Here is a 22,517-nt window from a genome sequence, read left to right on the forward strand (position 1 = left end):
GTACTTGTTGATGGGGTTGGAGCGTAAGAAGAGATGGGTCTGAGGAAAGTAATGAATAATTGGGCGGCACGGTGGCTCAGTGGTTAGCACTGCAACCTCACAGTGCCAGGGACCCAGGTTCGATTCCAGCCTCGGGTAACCGTCTGTGCGGAGTTCGCACTTTCTCCCCGTGTCTGCGTGGGTTTCCTCTGGGTGCTCGGGTTTCTTCCCACAGTCCAAAGATGTGCAGGCTAGGAGGATTGGCCATGCTAAATTGTCTGTAGTGTTCAGGGGTGTGTGGGTTATAGGGGGATGGGTCTGGGTGGGATGCTTCAAGGGGCGGTGTGGACTTGTTGGGCCGAAGGGCCTGTTTCCACACTTTAGGGAATCTAATCTAAAGAAATGGAATATAGAGTGTTTTTTGCAAAGGACAGGAAGGTGATGTCGCTCTGATTTGGTGCAGGTAAGATTGGTGAAGCAAGGCTAAACCAATTGTGCATCATGTTTAATTCTAAAGTCCTTCAAAGTGGAAAGAATGAAAATGGAGCCATGCCAAGGAGGATAACTATGATACACCCACTTCTGCCGTAGCATTCATCAGGAGAGTATTTCTAGTGACATGGACATCAAAACTAGAGACGGTTAACTAAACCGTAGAAAATAGGGGCGGCATGGTGGCACAGTGGTTAGCAATGCTGTCTCAGCACCAGGGACCCGGGGTCAATTCTGGCCTCGGGCAACTGTTTTTGTGGAGTTTGCACATTCTCCTCATGTCTGCGTGGGTTTCCTCCCACAGTCCAAAGATGTGCAGGTTAGGTGGATTGGCCATGCTAAATTGCCTGTAGTGTTCAGGGAGGTGTAGATTAGGTGGGTATAGGGGGTTGGGTCTGGGTGGGATGCTCTGAGGCTCAGTGTGGACTTGTTGGGCCTGTTTCACACTGTAGGGACTCTATGGAAATGGAGAGCAAAGGCTAGTATTGTTAAGAAAGTACAAATTGCAGTTTTGATGTGATTTGAGGGGTGAGTTTTTCCCTAAAGATGTGTGGAAGGAATTAGTATTGCAAGATGACAAACAGATGTAGGTAGTGAAGTATACAAGGAATAGGTTAGTGGTATTGATTATGGGAGATGTATTGAGGACATAAGAGATGGCCAGGTTGAAGGAGAAGCTGTGAAAATAGAATAATTTCTGGGGAGACAATGCAGAGAAGAGAAGTAGACCTGAAATGTTAAGGAAATTCACAGGATAAAGAGTCACTCAATAGGAAACTCAAGCAAGGGAATTAAGTAACAATAATATTGCCATCCTGTGCTCCTATCTCAGTGCATTGGTTGCTGAAACGTTCGTCTATGTTTCTGTCACATTGACTCATCTATTTAAATTCGGTCGTAGTCATTAAGACTCCCAAAGGGCATTCATCCAATACTCAGTCTTATTCCACATTAAATCTTGCTCACCTGTTACCCCTTTCTTTACTCATCTACATTAATTCACAGTCGTACACACCAATTTAAAATTTGCAGCCTTTTATTAAAATTGCTTTTGGTTTGTCTGTCCATATCTTTTATAATGTCCTCTAGTCCTAAAACTCCTTCAAATATATAAACTCCTCTGATTTTGGTCTCTTGTGCAACTGTTCTTTTCTTCCTGTAGTCATGTCATTGACAACCTTTAACTGTTCAGGCCCCATGTTCTGGAATCTCCTTCTTAAACTTGCCTGCCTCATCACCACCTCATTGAAGGCAAGTAAGCCTTTGGAATTACTTCATTCCATACTTTGGAATGAAGTAATTCCAAAGGCTTACTTCATTATTTCTGCTATCCCTCCACTTTTTTTATGCCATGCATTTGTTGTCTGATTTATAACGATACCATTTCTATTTTGCAAGTGCTATTTAGTTACAAGTTGTTTTATTGTTAAATTTTTTTGATTTTCATCCATTTTAATTGTTCCATGTATTTTCTACCTATAATGCCATATCCTCGTTGGCTATCTATATGACCATGTAAATTGTTTACTCCTTTTTGGGATTCTGAGTAGTAACATAATCGCATTTTATTTTGGGTACTCATTTTATATTATCATTTTGAAACGTACCCCATTTTGCCCCACCATCTCAGAGCAGTATCTTGATAACTACTGTACAATATTTTGAGTATTAGCTTGAGAGAAAGTAAATTTCTCCTCAAAGTGACAGAACCTTTGTGCACTGCATATGTTTTGGTGAAATCAAAAGTGCAATTGTACAAATGTTGTCTGGAACAAGAACTGAGTTTGGTCAAGGCCAGTAGGCACAAACATATACATTAGGAGTGTGAATAGGCCAGTTAGCCTCCCTAGGGTGTTTTACCATTGAATAAGATCATGGCTGATCTGATTGTGGCCTCGACTCACATTCCTCCCCCAGCCATCCACCCATTGAGCCCCTTGTTTGTCAAGAATCTATCTCTCTTTTAAATGTATTCGCTAATCACCAACAGCACTTTGAGGAAGAATGTTCAAAATCCTGAAATTTTTTATTGAAATCCTCCTGGTTTCTCTTAAAATGCCTGACCCTTTATGTTAAAATTGTGTTTGCTTGTTCTAGTCTCTCCTACAAACAGAATAATCTTTCTCTTTTGCATCACTTTAAGTCCGCTCAAAATCTTATATTTTTCACTAATATCATCTCCCATTCTTCTAAACTCCAAAAGATTCAGGCCTATCTCCACCCCATCCACTCATTCCAATTATCAGATGAGTGAACTTTCTCTGAACTACTTCTCACATATTGACATCCTTTCTTAAAATAACACCAGGCAAAACATCTCTACAACTATATTCTATTCCCGTTGCACTATACACAAACCATGCCTTCTGCTTGATATTGGGATAATAAAGAATAAATTACTGGCCATTGTCCACCAGAATAGCTTAAAGGTAGAGGCCAATGATGGACAGTAAAAGGTACATGCTGGCCCTTCATGCATGTTTTGTGAATAACTAGTTTCTTCAGCACTTTTTTGGGAAGCTTCACTTTGGAGCCAAGAATTTTGATAATGTATGGATTTTTAAGCTTTGGGTGAGTCATGTACAAAGCGTAATAAATCTCATGGTAACATTTGTTTTGACATGCCCATTCTGGCGTGGCCCCCATCCAGGGTGATTCAATTAGAACCTTCTGGAAGTTAGTGTTAGGCAAGCAGTTGTCACTCGACTCTACACCTTGATGCAGTGTAGAGGCTTGCATGCTCTGATACTTCAAAGTGATGCCTTTCGAGGTCCCTTGCTCCTGGATTGTCCATTTATGGCAGCAAGGTTGTTTATTTCTACAAACTGAACTTCAGAACCCCCAACTGCAAAAACGTGTTCAGGTTAAACTACTCAATTGATTATGTTACAATCCCCACAGAGGCCATTAACTTTCAGAAGACAGTTCAAACTTCTAGTTAATAGTGGAAAGGATAATGTGATAAGATTTGTTAGCATTTTAATACTTTTTTCCAATAAACCAAAAGCACTGTTGACGATGCACTATAATTGTGCCCACTTGCATTTTAAATTGCAAAAGAAAACTTTGCCTTTAACATAATTATAAAGTACCCCAGTGAAAATGTTCTTTCCAATGTCCTTAAATAGACACTCCATCCTACCAGAATCAGTCTAATGTGATTCTTAGCTCCCTGGACGTTACTTTCTTTTCCCAGCGAGAACTTCCTCACTATCTCTGAACCACCCCAGTCTTGATTCCTAATTTAGATGGCGATTAGTCCATCTTTATTCCATATTGGAAGTAACTGGACACTCCAAAACGTATCTGTTTCCAACTTGACATTCTCAATGCCTTCCAAAGACTGTGAAGATTAGAAATCTAACTGCAGCAAACATAGATGCCATTGGTATTGTCTCCTAATGTGACCACCATACACCTTTATTTTCCAGCAAAAAAGCCCGTGCATCACTTTAATCTTTAACAGCCACATTATACAGACCTGTGGTTAGGCGATTTCAGAATGAATCGTATACCCACGTGCGCTTCACCTTGTATTTCGGGACTCTTGTCCTTAATTTAGCCAGCTTAAAAACGTCATCTTTGTAGCAGTAAACTTAAGGAAACTAATGTTTTGATCTGAAAAGGTTTGAGAAAGTAAATACTTAAGGACTTTTCAAGCAGTCACGTGTATGCAAAATTGACGAGTTAAATTGATTTGTCTTGACGGGCTTAAATACTACAGTTTTATTTTATAAATGGGAAATCGTGATTTGAAAGTGTTTCCTTGGTGATGCTGACTACTGAAGAATAAGAAAGTTGTTTCAAAGCAGGTAAGGTTGGAAGCAAATTATTAAAATCTGAAAAGCAAAATGAAAAACTTAATTTTGGAATGAAAATCCATTTTTTTAATCAATATACATAAGAAAGAAATGAATTATTTAAGTTTATTTGGTTTCGGGTCCATTTAAAATACAAGTGAAAGTTACAGGTTGTAGACCACAGCTGAATGCAATCTGATGTGGAACTGTGGTAATTTTAGAAAATTAATTTTCCCATTTGTGTGATAAACGCAATTCAGAATTTCAACCAGTTGCAACCCCCAATCTATGTAGTAGAGACAAATCCAAGTCTAGAATCATCATCATAAAAAAAATTAACTGGTTCATTGGAATTAAAATCTCAAATTTCCCCAAAAGTTTGGAGACCTTCCAACTTCAATCTTGCTCCACGTAGTATACTTCATACTGTGTTTGAAATAATTACACAAGATGCTCAAAAGACCCAACAGATTCTGTACTGGATCTCTGACCCTCCTGGACAGTTAGGGTAGCTTTCTCCTATGTAATGAGCCTCCAATCTATGAGGTACTGTTAACATTCAGAAGCTCAACCTAACAGTCAAAATGGGACAGAACAAAATATTGAATGGGCAGAAATCCACGACTAATACACTCAGGCATAGAAATACTGTGGCGGAAAGAGAAATCCGGTTAATGGGAGAAAGGAAATTATGTATCTGGATCTGTTGGAAAGAGGAGGATTTTTATTTTTGTGTCGGCTTTATGAGTCTTATTTTAGAAATAGTATGATCCTCTGCCTTTCTATTAACATTACTCAGAAGATAGAATATGTTACATTTTTTTCAAAATGACTAGTTTAATGACTTCATTACATGACTAGTAAACGCAAGCCATGAATTCATAGTGGATTGAACATACTATCTCAGTTTTCACTGTTTTTAATTGGTTTAATATTATTTTAATTATATTGACATCTTCTGTCTGTGATTCTGTTAATGGATGGATCTGATTGTACTTGTTTTTATTTTCTCAGGGGGGAAAAAAAATTTCACTTAACAGCCCATGTAGAATTTGGCAAGGTTTCACAATGGGGGCAGGCAAATTTTGTCTTTTTAATGACAGTAGGTAGGTTTTTCATTTTTATTGCTTGTAATTTAAACTGACAGACTAAAGAATTGAATGCAGATTAAGCAACTCAATAAACCATAATACATCTGTCAGTAGGCTACTGCCATAGTTGTTTGTTTGCGTTTTTGAAAATCATTTTTGTTGCAATTTTGATTTTTATTTTGCATTGGAAGCAGAAATATTCCCTTCCAATCCATGCATTGCATGACTTCTCAGCTTCTGAAATCTGCTGGGCTGTGGACAGAGTTTTGAATGAAGCCAGTACTACTGAATACAATGTATAAACAGAATTGCTACTCATTTCATGGTGGACTATAACATTAGAATGCTTAATTATTTACTTGTGCTCTTCATTAACTGTAACCTCTGTGACTCTTCAGACAGAAAGATGGAAAGGTTTGTGGACAGATCTTTGTGAATAAACAACCATTCAATTCAGACAGCACTGTAAATGGGGAGGTTTGAGTTTACTGAGGAGAGCCAGCATGGATTTGTTAAAGTTAGATAAAATAAGTTCACAAGGCCAGTGTCCCGTCACCTAGTCACACTTTATTTACAAATTTAAAAAGAACTGTGGATTCTATAAATCATAATCAAAAACAGAAGATGCTGGAAAAGCAGAATTAGTCTGGCAGCATAAGACCAAAAGACATAGGAGCAGAAATTAGGCCATTCAGCCCACCCCAGAATGGCTGTGTCAAGACAGATGTTATCTGAGATTTATGCACGCTTTGCAAGTGACTCGCCCAAAGCTTAAAAATCTATGTTTTCAAAATTCTCATCTCCAAGATGAAGCTTCTCAAAGTGTTGAAGAGACTAGTTATTCACAAAATATGCATGAAAGACCAGCATCTACCATGGATCGGTTTCTCAGCCCTATTCTCTTGTTTTCTCCCTGTAACCCTTCATCCCATTGACAATGAAGAACCTAAGTATCTATGTCTTAAAATGTACTCAATAACTTGGCTTCTGCAACCTTCAGTGGCAGTGAATTTCATAGGTTCAGCACACTCTGGCTGAAGAAGTTTCTCCTTATCCCTTTTAGAAAAGGTCTTCCCTTTACTCTAAGGCTGTCCCCTTATGTCCTAGTCTGTCCTACCAATAGAAACCTCTTCCCAACATCCAGTCTGTCCACAACTGTCGAGACCATCCAGTATTCTGTACGTTTCATTTCGATCTCTCCATATCCTTCTAAACGCAAATGAATATCGACCCAGAATCCTCAAGCGTACCTCATATGTTAAGCTTTTCATTCCTGAGACCATTCTCATGAACTTCCTCTGAACCCACTGCAGGGCCAGTACGTCCTTCCTGAGATATGGGGCCCAAAACTGCACACAGTCCTCCAAATGTGGCCTGACCAGAGCCTTATAGAGCCTCAGTAGTGCATCCCTGCTTTTATATTCAAGTCCTGTCAAAATAAATGCCAACATTGCATTTGCCTTCCTGACTACTGACTCAGCCTGCAAGTTTACCTTGAGAGAATCCTGGACTAGACTTCCCATGTCTCTCTGCATTTCAGGCTTCTGAATTTTCTCTCCATTTCAAAAATAGTCTATGCCTCTATTCTTCTTAACACATGCATGACCTTATGCCATCTGCCAATTCTTTGCCCACTCACCTAACCTGCCCAGTTCCTTCTGCAACCTTCCCGCCGTGTTAATATTACCTGTCCCTCTACCTATCTTTGTATCTTGTGCATACTTAGCCATAATGCCCTTCGTTCCATTATCTAGATCATTAATGTATAAAGTGAAAAGTTGTGGTCCCTACACTGACCCTTGTGGAACGTCACTTGTCACTAGCTGCCATCCTGAGAAAGACCTTTTTAACCCCACTCTCTGCCTTCTGCCAGACAGCCAATCTTCTATCCATGCTAGCACCTTGCTCCTAACACAATGGGTGGGCCCTTATCTCACTCAGCCTCTGGTGTGGTATCTTGTCAAAGGTCTTCATGAAGTCCTGGTAGTCCAGCGTCCCTGAAGAGAAATCAGAATTAATGTTTCAGGCCCAGTGAGCTTTCCTCAGAACTGATGGTAGATAAGAAAATGTCTGTTTATACGCAGAGATAGCGTTGGGGTTGGGGGTGGGGTTAAGGAGTAAATGATAAGTAGGGATATAGCCCAAAGAGAACAGTTGGACAGACAAGGGAGTGGATAGCGATCTGGCTGGGAGACTGGTGAGCTGTTAATGGAGACTGTTAGTGGCTAACAATACGTAGTGTGTAATGACTAGCTATTTGATTAATAAGGCCTGGTAGTGTAAGGGGTATGGGGCTAGGACATGGGGGAGCTCAGGCTCTAAAATTATTGAACTGAGCCCAGAAGGCTGCAGTGTCCCCAAGTGGAAAATGAGGTGCTTGTGCTGACTTTCACTGGAACACTGCGGCAAGCCTGAGACAGATGTTGGCCAAGCAATAAGGTGGTGTGTTCAAGTGCCAGGCAACTGAAAGCTCAGGGTCTTTTTTGCGGGCAGGGTGTGGATATTCTGCAAAGTGGCCACCCAGTCGACATTTTGTTTCCCTGATGTAGAGGATTCAACATTGTGAGCAGCTAATGCAGTAGACTAGATTGTGGGAAGTGCAGATAAAGTGCTCCTTCACCTGGAAAGTATGTATGGGCCCTTGGATACTAGGGAGGGAGGGGATAAATGGGCAGGCGTTACACCTTTTGGCTGTTGCAGGGGAAGGTACTGTGGTCCTATGGGTGGGGCCAGTTGGTGGGGAGTGCTGTGGGAAATGAAGGAAAAGTGGAACAGGGTGTCCTGGAGAGAATGGGTCTGTGTGGAAGGTGGACAAGGAAGGGGAATATCTACGCTCTGCCCTTAAAAAAAAAAGAAGACCCGGAGTTTCTCGCACTACTGCCCCCACCACCTCCACGGCAACCACCAATTTTGTGTATAAGTCCTCTATGTGAGGGATTTGGTTTTTACCCAACTACAAGAAATAGTTTGAAACCCCCACAGAGACACACCAAACCGTTGGGCTTCACAATCAGTACGACTGGTACTGCCAATTCTACAAACTGCACTGGTTTGATGATCCCTTTGCTTTCCACCCTTCTGATTTATGCCTCTACTTTTGCACTTAAGGCAAAAAGCACTGGGTGAGCCTTGCAGAATTATGGAATTGCTTCTTGGTCAACATGTAAGATGCCTGTGGACCCTTTGATAGTCCGTATACCTCCCTGAAAAATGTCCAGTTATTTAATTAAGACTCTGTTCAGTGGCCATTTTCTAATTGAAAAATGTTGAGCCAATTTCATCCCATTAAACCTGGGCCCAAGCCTGTTACCATAATCAGTGGTAACTGATCAAGCTGCTTCTTGTACAGACCGGAACTGAAGTTTACCCTTAGGCTTTGGGGGTTCTCAGCCTGGCCAAGGTCTTGGGCAGACTTAAGAGTCGGACTGCAATCTGAATTTTGTTAAAAACTGGCTCGGCAATCACTGATACATCTGGGGTGGTACCTTCATTAGAACTGGTTTAACCAGGTGTTTATTTTGGTTGCTTAGCAACATCCAAATCAGAACCAATGAAATTGTTCCAAACCAACTTTAGATGGACTTTTCAGGGTGTGCACTCTCCAGGATACTGGTCTATGGGTTCTCTGACTCAGTTCAGGCCTTCCGAGACTCTCTTACAGTCTTGAGTCCACATACTGGCAGCAACTGCAATGGCCTAACGGCCCAGATCCTTGGGAAAGCTTTAACCGTTTGGCCAAGGCTTGGCTTTGTTTTGGGGTTTTACTGTGGGCTGACCTAGAGTCCCTTTGTTGAAGATATGTCCTGAGTGAGGCCATATAATAGCCTTCACTTGAGTGTTAATCCCCAAGCTCAGATGGCATGCCAAGGAGTCTGCTTCGATCAACATCCTGCAACTCATAAGCTCCAATTGCTGCATTTTTCCATGACAAAGTCATCTGTAGTGCCTCTAGTGAAGCCCAGCTGGCGTTCAGTTAAGAAGTGCTTTTGTTTGGTTGCATCATTAATCCCACATCCCAGAGTCTCTCAGCATCTCACTTAGGGTTAAACCAAAATCATATGCCTCTTCCAATCGTCTTAACTTGATCAACAATCTTGATTATGGACTTCTCCTGGTTCTCAAGCTACTGGGTAAAACCATTTGAGATAACAAGGTGTAGAGCTGGATGAACACAACAGGCCAATCAGCATCAGAGGAGCAGGAAGGCTGACGTTTCAGGCGTAGACCTTTTAGAAGGATAAAACCATTTAGTGTCTGAGTTAGAGGCTTGGGCTCGAATATGCTCAACTAAATCTGTCAACTCTTGAAAGCTTTTAGTATCTGGTACCTCTGGGGAAAATTTAAGTTCTGAATATCCCAAAAAGCTACAGGTCACATGGTGTCCAGAAAATTTCAGCCAGTCTGGCAGCATCTGTGAAGGGGAAAAAACAGAGTTCATGTTTTGTTAACAGTTCTGGGAAAGGGCCATCAGATCCAAAACGGTAACTCTTTTCTTTCCTTCACAGATGCTGCCAGACTGGCTGAATCTTTTCAGCAACTTTGTTTTTGTTCCTGATTTACAGCATCTGCAGTTCTATCATTTTTTTTCTTGTCAGGAAAATTACTTGTGGCTTTTCGACTGCCCCAATATAATTTTCCCAGAAGAAATAAAATATTCCTTCTACATACTGGGCCCAGTATTTGACGGCAGGATCCAATGAGTCAAGCTTCCCAAATAGCAGCAAGATGCCAGAAATGCTTAACCCAATTGAAAGATGACTGTTACGAGCGAATCTCTTTGGGGTATGTTTTTCCCCCGTCACTACTGAAATAACTCAATGAAGGCAAGTATCCTCTCACCAAGTCACCCTTTATTTATGCAGGCATTATACATGACACTTACCCGGCTAGCTCTTGGAGTGAGTAGAACCCCTGATACTTCTGTTTATTTCTGTCAGCCGGGACTCCCCGATTGGGCCAGGTTAATAGCCCCAATCTGGGAACTCATCCCATGAGGTTCACCTGACTGACATTGTTCCAATCACTACAGCAGATATTGCCTATGTAATCTAATTGAATTTGAATTCAAATTGAAATATAGAATGTTGAAAAAGGGAATGTGATGATGCTTTTAACTGGATTTTATGAAAATATTTGGAAAAATTATCGTATAGAAAGCTGATAGAACAGAATTGAGGCTTATGGAATGGCAAGGCCAGTGTCCAGTGGAATAAAATAGCATTGAGTCCTGAGAGGTGATTGCCCTTCACCCTTCAGTGTGCTAAACAAAGGGCAGTGGTGTTTTTTAAGGGTCAGTGCTACAACAAAAGCTGTTGTTGCTATATAAAAATTCCTTGGATTTTAGAATACAGAATGAGTTTTCAAAATTTGATGATCCCAGACTTGGAGGACTACCCACCAGTGAGTATAATATAAATTGGAATGTATAGGCCAGCAGAATGGACAGAGAAGTGACAGATGGGGTTTAATATAGCCAAGTGTGAAGTGAACCACTTTGCCAGAGAGAGGCTGATGAAATATAGCTTTAATGGCCTGTTTGTAAGAGTGTACAGGAACAGAAGGACCTGGAAATGCACATGCTTGCTCTTTGTAGTGGTGGGACATCTTAAGACAACGCTTAGCAAACACAAGGGAGATATGCTGAACTGTTAGAAAACTCTGGTTAGGCCTGTTATAATATTCTTCCAGTTCTCCCCATCATGCTTTAGTAATAGTGTGGAGCTCCTTTTAAAGGGTGCAGAAAAGATTCACCAGAATTGTTCCAGGGATTGGGTTGGTTTAATTACGAGGTTAGGTTGAAAAGGCTGACATTATTCTCCTTAGAGTGGTGGAACTCACTGCCCAGGAGAACTGTGCAAGTTGAAGCAATCAATTTTAAAAGGAAATTTGGTGGACATTTGAAGGAAGTAAACTTGCAGGGCTATGGGGACCAATTTGGGAGAGTGGGACTGTCTGGATTGCTCTGCTGGAGGCTAGCATGGATTCGATGAGTTGAATGTTATCCTCCTTTGTTGTAAATGACATTTTTTTGGGATTGATTTTTACTTCACTTTAATTCTGTACACGAATGGGATCAGTGTGTTGTTGGTGGTTGTTTATAAACAAGAAGACAGAGAGATGAAGTTGTGTGGCATCTGTGTCTGTGGAAGACAATACAATGCAATCAAAATGTTACGGTGATAGTAAAGAAAATACCAAGAATGAAATTGTATCCGCACCAATAATGAAACTCTGGATGGAAAAAGAAAAGATCCTGCCCAAAGGAAAGCTGTTTGCGAAAATATGAAGGGAAAATGTTAACCAGTCATATGATATCGGTGCAGAAATTAGGCTATTCAGCCTACCGAGTCTGCTCTGCCATTAAATCACGGCTGATCAGTTTCTCAACCCCATTCTCCTACTTTCTCCCCATAACTCTTGATCCCCTTGATAATCAAGAACCTATCTATCTTGTTCTTAAACGTACTCAAAGATCTGGCCTCCACAGCCTTCTGTGGCAGTGAATTCCATAGGTTCACCAGTTCTCTCTGGCTGAAGATCTTTCTCCTTCTCCGTTCTAAAAGGTCTTCCCTTTACTCTAAGGCTGTGCCCTTGGGTCCTAGACTGTCTTACCAATGGAAGCATCTTCCTGACATCCCAGCCATCAGAGGTGATATAGATTTGGTGGGAATTATGGACAATTTAACTTAATAGAACAATAACCACAAAAAAGTGGATGTTGTGAATCGGAAACAAAAATGGAAATTGCTCAGCACATTTGGTAGCATCCGTGAACAGAAATCAGTTAACGTTTTGGGTCTGGTGATACTCCCTTGAGGAAAGGACCTAAAACATTAACTCTGATTTCTCTTCACACATACTTTTGTTCCTAATTTAAAAGGACAAACAGTCAAACAAGATAAATGGAAACTTTATTTAAATAACAATGATTTGGTAACATATCTAAGTTATATTCCTTGTGGTTCTGATATAGGATTGGCATGGTACTTGATTGATGGAATTGGTGTTAGAAGACTTTTTTCTTTTGTTGTTGAATTGAGCTTTGGAGCATTGAAAAATATTTTGATCTCATTGTTGTGCCAAGCATATTGCCATTGCTACTTAGAATGGCATTAAGTATTTTCCATGTAAGTCAATGTTTTATTATTTGGAACAGTAGCAAAGGAAATTTATTTTTCCAAAAATGCTGTAGCTACTTCGTTCACAGCAACGTACAGATTTAAAGTTACTACTTAATTTGTTTGCATGTATTATTATAGCATTGACTAATTCCTTTGCAGACTAACTGCATTTTGTCAATAAACTAAGCTTTAGACAATTGTGCCTTTCTTTCACTGTGTAAACAAATGCAGGACTGAAAAGCGTTGTAAGATTTGAGTGCTAATGAGAACTTTGTTACAACATTTCATTATTGTAATTGAGGTTAAGCCAGCAGGCATTACTGCTTCCAATGCAGACTTCAGTTCAGAGCTCATTTTAACATTGCTGTGTATCTCTCAAACCCATTTTCTTTGTTATAATTGTTAAGAATGATATTCCTCAATTCTTGACAGACCTAATAATTCCAGATTAAGTGCAGGGTCAAATGCAATTACAATGATACTATCTACATAGAAAATGGAATGCAGGAGCATTCTAGTGAAAAATCTATGTGCCAAAATAATGTTGTATATTCTGAGCATTTGGTTAAGACCCATTCGTTACTTTTCCGTTAGGTGAGGAATAAGTCTTACACTTCTGTCTAACTTCACAGCGATTCACTTAAAACTGAATATCTAAGAAGCTTACACAATTGCATTCAAGATCATGTCCCCAGTGAAGAGTTGTTTACATATCTTTTTGAGGCAACAAACTGAAGGTAAAATAATGGCCTAACCCTGTGGTTTGCTCAGTTTTGTGTAATACTCCATTTCATTTGTTCAACCCCAAAATTGAGCACAAAAATCAGTTCCAACAGGAGTCAGTTTTGGATGAACTAATAAACTATGGCAGAAAATGGCTGGAGTAGGGGTGAGGGAAGCAGCGTAGGAGGGGGGAGGAAGGGAAGAATGAAACAAAGAGGAAAATATAAAAGTAAGAACATTGGAAAGACTTGGCAAAAGCAGCTTCATATGAACAGAGAAACTATTAACATTTCAGGTGGTTTACCTTTTCTCAATACTGGTTAGTGTTATGGTTGTAACCACTATTAATCGAGCACAGAGTCAGGGAAAATGAGGTGGGAAGGAGAGAAGAAAATAGTAGCCGTGCAATTGGGTGCAGAGGCAATAGTCGTTTAATGACACAAAGTGCAGTGCAAGGCAAAAGGGACATGCTTTAGTTTTACTTGCCCAAGACCAAAAGATGGATCAAGAGTTCCTGCAAATGGCAAAAACAAATCATTACTGGCACTTACTGTTTTGGGGGGGGGGTGGAAACGGGAGCAGTGGTTGTGATTTGAAATTGTTGAATTTGATGTTGAGTCTAGACAACAGCAAAATGTATAATTGAAAGTTGACTTTTGCTATTCCACAAGCTTCCATTGAACTTGACTGGAACTGTACACCAGGGCAAAGGCAGAAGTTTGAGTGAATGTAGAGTGATGCTCTCATGCCAAAGACTTCGCAATCAAATTCCCCAATTTGTGTTTGGCTCAGTTCAATTTTAAGGAAACTGTACCATGAGTTGTGAGTAGAGTATGAACAATTGAAAAAAGTGCATGTAAATCATTCCTTCATGTGGAAGGAAAATGAGGAGCCCTGGATATGGCAAGTGAGAAGGTAAAAGTGCAGGCGATGCACCTTATGCACTTGTGTGGGGAAATACATTTGGAAGGCAGAGGAGTGTTCAGAGTCATGGATGAGTGGATTGGGGCCTTTAAGAGAGAATGATGTCTTTGAAATGGTGAAAGAGTAGAGAATGATGTGTTTTGTGGCCAGATCAATTAGAAGTGGTAGGAATAACAAAACAATCTTTTGAATGTGGAGACTGATAAGGTTGAAGCTGAGATTAGGGGAAGGCCCCCTTCTCTGAATTGCATGCAAAGCAACCTGAAAGGGTTTTTATAGATCATCCACAAGTCACTTGGCTATCCAAAAATATTTTATTGACTCTCACAATGAGAAGAGCAGACAATGCACAACAATATGTAATTAAATAGTTGTTTAGTAGCTCAGAACTTGAGTATTGCTGGAAAAAAAATTTTTTGGAGCTTTTCATCTGCACTCGATATGACAATTTATAAGAAACACCCATGTAAAGAGAAACAAAAAACATTTATGTTTTATTAGTCTGATTAGTTGGTGTGCAGAATAAATCAGGCAGGTGATTACCAACAGTTAACAAGAGAGCTTTGTTTATATTTTAAAGCAGGCAGGTTAATTTTGGTCATGACATTGCCTGAGAAATGAGCCAGAGAGTGGCTGTCACCTATTTTGCTGAGCTGAAAAAGGCAGAATGCATGCACGTATTTTTACTGCCTGCAAAGAACAGGACTCTGCATAACATGTATAGCTTCTAGTACACGTAGGTGTACCATCTTGCAAACTGGATTGAAATTATTAGTGAGAAGTATTAGTGAGAAACAGCTCGTTCAGATGACCTACCATTCCTGAGTAATCTGAAGTGGACTGAGCATTTTGTGTAGTGCAAAGTGACCAAAACATTTTGTCGTGACCGGTGAGGGGAACGCTGTTGTAGTTCTGAGCAGCAGAGCAAAGATGCAGGGAATGGGATAGACATGGTCGAAGCTCCTGTTTATTACAGAGGGGATAATAAAGTGTGAGGCTGGATGAACACAGCAGGCCAAGCAGCATCTCAGGAGCGCAAAAGCTGATGTTTCGGGCCTAGACCCTTCTTCAGAGAGGGGGATGGGGAGAGGGAACTGGAATAAATAGTCGCGAACCATTTCAACTCCCCCTCCCATTCTTTAAATGACATGTCCATCATGGGCCTCCTGCAGTGCCACAATGATGCCACCCGAAGGTTGCAGGAACAGCAACTCATATTCCGCTTGGGAACCCTGCAGCCCAATGGTATCAATGTGGACTTCACCAGCTTCAAAATCTCCCCTTCCCCCACCACATCCCAAAATCAGCCCAGCCTGTCCCTGCCTCCCTAACCTGTTCTTCCTCTCACCCATCCCTTCCTCCCACCCCAAGCCGCGCCTCCATCCACCTACTAACCTCATCCCACCTCCTTGACCTGTCCGTCTTCCCTGGACTGACCTATCCCCTCCCTACCTCCCCACCTATACTGTCCTCTCCACCTATCTTCTTTTCTCTCCATCTTCGGTCCGCGTTCCCCTCTCTCCCTATTTATTCCAGAACCCTCTCCCCATCCCCCTCTCTCTCTGAAGGGTCTAGGCCCGAAACGTCAGCTTTTGTGCTCCTGAGATGCTGCTTGGCCTGCTGTGTTCATCCAGCTTCACACTTTATTATCACACTTTGTTATGTTGGAATCTCCAGCATCTGCAGTTCCCATTATCACTATTACAGAGGGGAATCTTCTTTAGGAAAAGATGCAGTATCACCTTATTTTACCAGCTCTGTCCCGTATTCCCTTTTAATTACGTTCACTCTGCACTCAACTGTATATCCTCCAAGCCCAAGTCTGAAGAAGGGTCACTGGACCCAAAATGTTAACTCTGATGTTTCTCCACAGACTCTGCCAGAACTGCTGAGTTTTTTTTTTCAGCAGTTTGTTTTTGTTTCTGATTTCCAGCATCTGCAGTTCTCTCGGTTTTTTGTTCATGTGTCAGTGTCTGTTCTGTTTAACCCAAACTGCTTATCCCTTGTGCTGCTTGCTTCATCACAGTAAACTACTGCATTTCTATTCCCTTCAATCATCTCCCAGCTTCGTGTAACAGTAATTCGAGCCAAAAGATGGAGTTTGACATTAGCATCCAGCATACATTTGCAGAGTTCTTTTGTCACTAAAGTCACTGTTGTGACCAACTAGGGAAAGTTTCTGGTTGCACAGTCTGTTTTTTGTTTCTTTCATTCACTGCCTCCCAGTACTTATTGCCCCTTCCTAATTGACGTTGAGTGTGTGATGGTCAACTGTACCTTGAATATGGTACGTGTTTCTTAGCATTTCAGAAGGCAGCTGAGAGTCAACCACAATTCTGTGGATCTGGTTTGATGCATGTACCAAGTTGGATAAATGTGGCAGACTTCCTTCACTAAATTTTATTTTAAATTTAATCTTATTTAATTTTTAATTTTTCAGCTATCATACTAGGATTTGAATGGGCACCTTGTTAATTCAGGCCTCAGTTTTAACGTGTCAAATAACAACAGCTATTTTGCTGTTGTCTGCTGAGATTTGTCATAGGTTCAGACAATTTGTCTTGAATCTGTTACGTGCTTGGTTAGTATGACTTGAGTACATTATATTCACATTTGCAGAAAAGGTGTTTAAAAATAATTGTGTGGATAAATAGATATTTACTGCATGTTAAAAAATTCTGAAAACTGAAAAAATGCAAGCCCAAATCATGTTTTCAGTAAAATGGTCTTGTAATTTTTTGCCTGAGCATGTTTGTGATTCATAGCTTAAGAATTTGGTTATTTGACTGAGTAAATATTACATTAACTTGTGGCAATTTGAGCTCAAAATATTGAAGTACTTAAATACATCAATTTGTATGATTGTGCACAAATTTAAATGTAAAAACTGTTATATCAAATTGGGATTTATGCTACTTGAACTAACATTGAACAACATTCTGAATAGTTATAAATGGACCCACGTAGTTTAGTATGGAAATGAACTCTTTTTGTTTAATACTTTCAAATTGCTAAAATGGTGAATGCAGTGGTGTATTTGCAAAAGATTTTTATTACTGGTTGTTCTACCTTCACAATCCCTGTCAGATTTATGAAACATCATTAAATTTGAGCAGAAATACTTTAAGTTGATTGGTGTAATAATCTATTTCTTTTGATCTCTGTATTTACAGTTGAAGGCACTCGGATGATCACATGTCCCCACTGTACAGCATTAACTTTCGTTCAAATCCTGCCATAGCTGATGGTTGAACTTGAAATTAATAAAAAAATCTGGAATTAAAGAGTCTAATGATGACCGCAAATACATTTTTGGAAAAACCCATCTGTTTCACCAATATCCTTTAGGGAGGAAAGCTGCCATCCTTATCTGGTCTGGTCTACATGTGACTCCAGACCCACAGCAATACGGTTGACTCTTAACTGTCCTCTGGGCTATTAGGAATGAGCAATTAATGCTGCCTGGTCAGTGACACTCTCATCCCCTGGATGAATAAAACAAAAGGTACAGTGGCTGAATGGTTAGCACTGCTGTCTCATGGCGCCAGGCACCCAGGCACAATTCCACCCTTAAGACAGTGTGGAGTTGGCATATTCTCCCTGTGCATGCATGGATTTCCTTTGGGTGTCCTAATGCACAGTCCAAAGATATGCTGGCTAGGTGGATTAGCTTTGGGGAATGTAGGATTAGGGGAATGGGTCTGGGTGGGGATGCCCATCAGACAGTCGGTGTGGACCTGTAGGACTGAATGGCCTAATCCTACGCTGTAGGATTCTGTGAAAGCTCAAAATTATTTGGATTTGGAGAGTCAGGAGGTGACTTACTTTCTGCAGTATTCCAAACCTCTGACCTACTGTTTGTAGCCACTATTTATTTAGCCAGTCCAGTTCATTTCCATTTTTGGTCAGTGGTACCCTCCCGAATGTTGAATGTGGTGGATTCACTGATGGCAACACCTTTTGAATGTCTAGGGGCAGTGGTTAGATTGACCCTTATTGGAGATGTCCTGTGCCTGGATTTGTGGTGTGAATGTTATTTGCTATTTGTCAGTCTAAGTCTGGATATTATCCAAGCCTTGCCTGCATTTGGACATAGGCTGTTTCAGTGTCTGAAGAGTTGCAAATGGTATTGAACATGTCCTCCTCCTTCACAAGGTGAGAAGACAGTTCATTTGAAGCAGCTGAAGATGGTTGAGCTTCAGGTACTGCCCTGAAGATTGCCCGGAATTCACTAAATTTGAGCAATCACAGCCATTTTTCTAGATGCTGGGTATGGCTCAGAGTCACAGTCATCTAGCCAGGAAACAGGCCAGTCCAACTTGTCTGTGTCAACCAGGTTTTCTAAACTGAATTAATATCATTTTCCTGTGTCTGGCCCATTATCTTTTTAAACCTTTCCCATCTCTGTACCTGCCCGAATATCTTTTAAATGTTGTTGTAATTGTACCTACCTGTACTATTTCCTCTGGCAGTTTGTTCCGCATATGCATCACCCTTTCTGAGAAAGTTGCCCAAGAGGTCCCTTTTAAGTCTATGCCCTCTCGCCTTAAACCTGTCAAACCAGTGGAGAGTTTTTCTGATGCCCATCAACTCCAGTTTTTCTGGGGCTCCTTGATACCACTTGGTGAAACGTGACCTTGCTATCATGGGCTGTCACTCTGTCTTCGCGTCTAGAATTCAGCCCTTTTGTCCATGTTTGAAACAAGGCTGAACTGTGGTTAGAAGCTGAGTGGCCCATAGCAGAACCCAAACTGGGAGCCAGTCAACCGGTTTTGCTTGATAGCAGTGTTGTTGACTCCTTTCATCACCTTTATTGGTGATCAAAAATAGTGGTAATTAGCCAGGTTGGATTTGTCCTGCTTAATGTATGCAGGATACTTGGGGGAATTGTCTAAATTGTCAGGTAGATAGATGCCTTTGTTTTAACTAACAGCTTGGCAAGGGGTGTGACAAGTTCTGGAGTACAAGTCTTCAATACTATTACGGGAGTATTGTGATGACCATAGCCTTTGGATTATCTAACCCCACAAACCATTTTTTTTGATATTATATGCAGTGAATCAAATTGGCTAAAAACTTGCGTGTGATGCTGGGAACCTCTGGAGGAGGCTAAGATTGATTTTAGATCTTCTGACCTGATTATTATTCAGAATGTTTCAGCCTTATGTTTTGCACTGATGTGATGGGTTCTCCCATTATTGAGGATGGAGATATTTATGGTGCCTTCTCTTTCAGTGAGTTGTTTAATTGCCCGCTATCATTGATAATTGGATGTACCGGACTGTAGACCTTAGATCTGATCCATTTGTAGTGGATCATTTAGTACTCTCAATCACTTTACTGCTTGTGCTGTTGGAACATAAGTAACACCTTTTTGGTAGCTTCACAGGTTGATATATCATTTTAGGTATGCCTGGTGCTGGTCCTGGCATGCCTTCGTGCAGGTTGACCTCCTGACTTGATGGTAGTGATGGAGTGGAAAATATGCTGGGACATGTGGTTGCATCTTGGGCTGGAGTACACTTCTGCTCTTGTTGGCCCATAGTGTCTCTTGAATGTCCAGTCTTGAGTTCCTAGTTCTATTAAAGGTTTTTCCCATTTCATGCGGTAATAGTGCCACATGACATGCTGTAAAGTTTTACCAATGTAAAGGTTGGACTTGGTCTCCAGAGGACTGTGCAGTGGTCACTGTTGCTAATGATGTCATAGACTAATGTATCTGCAGTAGGCAGACTGTTGAGGATAAGGTCAAGCATGTTTTTTTCCCTCTTGGTTCCTTCATCATCTGCTGTAGGCCCAGTCAAGCAGCAATGCCTTTTAGGACCCGACCAGCTCTGCAGTGCTGCTGCCAAGCAACTCTTGATTCTGTTCAAAATAGAACCTGTTGCGTCAGCCTTTATAAAGAAACAAATTTGGGGATGATTTTCTTTCACTAAGATGTTATGCTTAACAAAGAACAACAGAAGTAGAAGTTTGTTTTAGTACATCAGTGTTGATAGAAAATATCCAATTCACTGGATGACCTCATTTAAATCAAGTATGAACATGTGAATGTGTGTGTATATCCAGCAGTAAACCGGAACACACTTTTCTTGGAGGTGATTTAGGGATGGTTGCGAGCTAACTCTTAAAAGTGTCAGTACAAATATAACTAGAGATATGAATTTTTAAAATTCTTGCAGAAACTGTAAATGAGCCAATATAATAAGAATTTTGTTTTCATTTATTTAATAGGTTGCCTTGGAGACACACAATTTTGTTTCAGAATTCGGCAGTCATCCAATAGGAGGAACTCCCTTGATTGCCTGTTGGACCAATTTGATAGAGATGCTCCTGTTTATTTGAAGGTTAGAAATGTTTCTAATCACCATGTTACGCAGTTGTAAGACTCTTGTTTACTCATTATTTTAAAAATAAGTAGCAATTATAAGCAACACAATACTATCAATAATAATGATGCCTGTTTTCTAGCAAATCTTACTAAAGAATTCCCTAACCCACTGCATCCCAAAACCAGCCCAGCCTGTCTCCGCTTCTCTGACCTGTTCTTCCTCTCACCCATCCCTTCCTCCCACCTCAGGCCACACCTCCATTTCCTACCTACCACCTCATCCCACCTCCTTGACCTGTCCGTCTTCCCTGGACTGACCTATCCCCTTCCGACCTCCTCACCTATACTCTCCTCTCTACCTATCTTCTTTTCGCTCCATCTTCGGTCCGCCTCCCCCTCTCTCCCTATTTGTTCCAATTCCCTCTCCCCATCCCCCTCTCTAATGAAGGGTCTAGGCCCGAAACGTCAGCTTTTGTGCTCCTGAGATGCTGCTTGGCCTGCTGTGTTCATCCAGCTCCACCCTTTGTTAACTTGGATTCTACAGCATCTGCAGTTCCCATTATCACAGCAGTAATAGTTGTTTCACTGACTTTCATTTGCCAAAATACCTGCCTCTGTTTATTCCATGAGGATAATAGCCCAAAATAAGACAGAAAGGGGCAAGAGGATAGTGTGCTGCTCATCATGTAGCTCCTTGCTCTTTATGAGGATCCTGACTCAGATCACCTTGAGCAAGGCCTGGACTATTACTGGAGAAACTGACCCATGGCAGGAACCCCTGAGCAAAGACTACCTCTTTGACTTGATTGAGATCTGCTGACAACTATGACAAGCCTTGTGGCTCTCTGCCAGGATTTGGCTCTGCATTAATTGGCACAACCAGACAGCTGTAACTGAGATTAATGTTTCTGGCTTGGTGGCAAAATGCAAAATGATATGGCAATACAAGGAGCATCCAGCTTGGCTCAAAATGAGTAAGTGTTACAATAGTGAGCCCAGAGAAGAGCCAGGTCCAGTCCATGAGCTGGTTGCATGTCTTTGCAGCAGCATTATCATAGTATCTGCTGGTGCAGCTTAAGGTTCAGAAGAATCCTGTAAGTGGATCAGAGATGTGTCATGAGTGTTCTTGACGACTGGCATATGTCTAATGCTAATGTCTATGGAAAAGGCATATGGTCATGCCCATGAAACTGCACCAAGATGTTAGTGTCTGGTTCTGCAGGTGCTCGCTGTGGTTTCCTTTATTGAGTTTGCCCAACATCTGGCTTGTTTAGTGATATTGTTAAGATGGATGGCTGAATATTAATGAGGTGAATTGTACTCTAAACAGATCTTTTCAACAAGCATTAACCCACATCTGTTGAAATCTTGCCACTGGCTGGGAAGAATCTCACCACGTTGCTTGTGAAAATCTTAAAAGATTGTGCAAGTTGTTCCTGATTTTTGAAATGAGTCACATCACACATTACATGTTTAACATAAGTTTCCTACTTAACAAGTATTTCCTTTTGGAGATAGAAAGATGAAAACCAAGCACTAGCTTGTATCCCCTGCTAACCTGTAGTATAATGTTTAGTAATTGCTGTATTTGTACTTTAAGTAGTTAGTTCCTGTATATCACCTCGGCCCACATCTGGCTAGTCTTCCTGCCAAAATCTGTTGCCTGGCACTTATCTAGGTTGAACTTCATTTGTCAATTTTTCCAAATTCTCCAAGTTTATTCATGTCCTCCTGCAATTTATTGCAATACATTTCAGTTTTGACTGCCTGGCCACCCACTCAACCCATTTCACATTATTTGTGAAAAATATCACTCAAAATGAGAGCAGTTGCAGAGAATTTGCTAAATATATTGAATATGATTTATTCCATTATGTCTGGATTTGCAAACTGAAGAATATGTGAAATAAATTAGTATGAAGTCTCTAAGATGATTTAGCCTGTACAACATATTGACCAAGCAGGTGAGACGTGAGACTCCTGAAGGTTATTGAGGATTGTCACTGTAAAGAATATTATTGCCATTTTTTAGGTATTTTGATTTAAAAACTTTGTA

The 22,517-nt window shown here is 40.8% G+C and overlaps 1 protein-coding gene across 1 annotated transcript in view; it reads left to right on the top strand.

The window, feature by feature from the left end:
• dennd6aa (DENN/MADD domain containing 6Aa) overlaps positions 1-22,517 on the top strand; it is a 94,411-nt gene that overhangs the window by 17,352 nt on the left and 54,542 nt on the right. The window contains exon 4 of the mRNA XM_059649955.1: positions 20,365-20,477. Coding sequence (XP_059505938.1) covers positions 20,365-20,477 — 113 coding nt within the window. The remainder of the gene's footprint in view (positions 1-20,364; positions 20,478-22,517) is intronic.

This window comes from Stegostoma tigrinum, chromosome 11 (genome assembly GCF_030684315.1).
Source record: "Stegostoma tigrinum isolate sSteTig4 chromosome 11, sSteTig4.hap1, whole genome shotgun sequence".
NCBI lineage: Eukaryota > Metazoa > Chordata > Chondrichthyes > Orectolobiformes > Stegostomatidae > Stegostoma > Stegostoma tigrinum.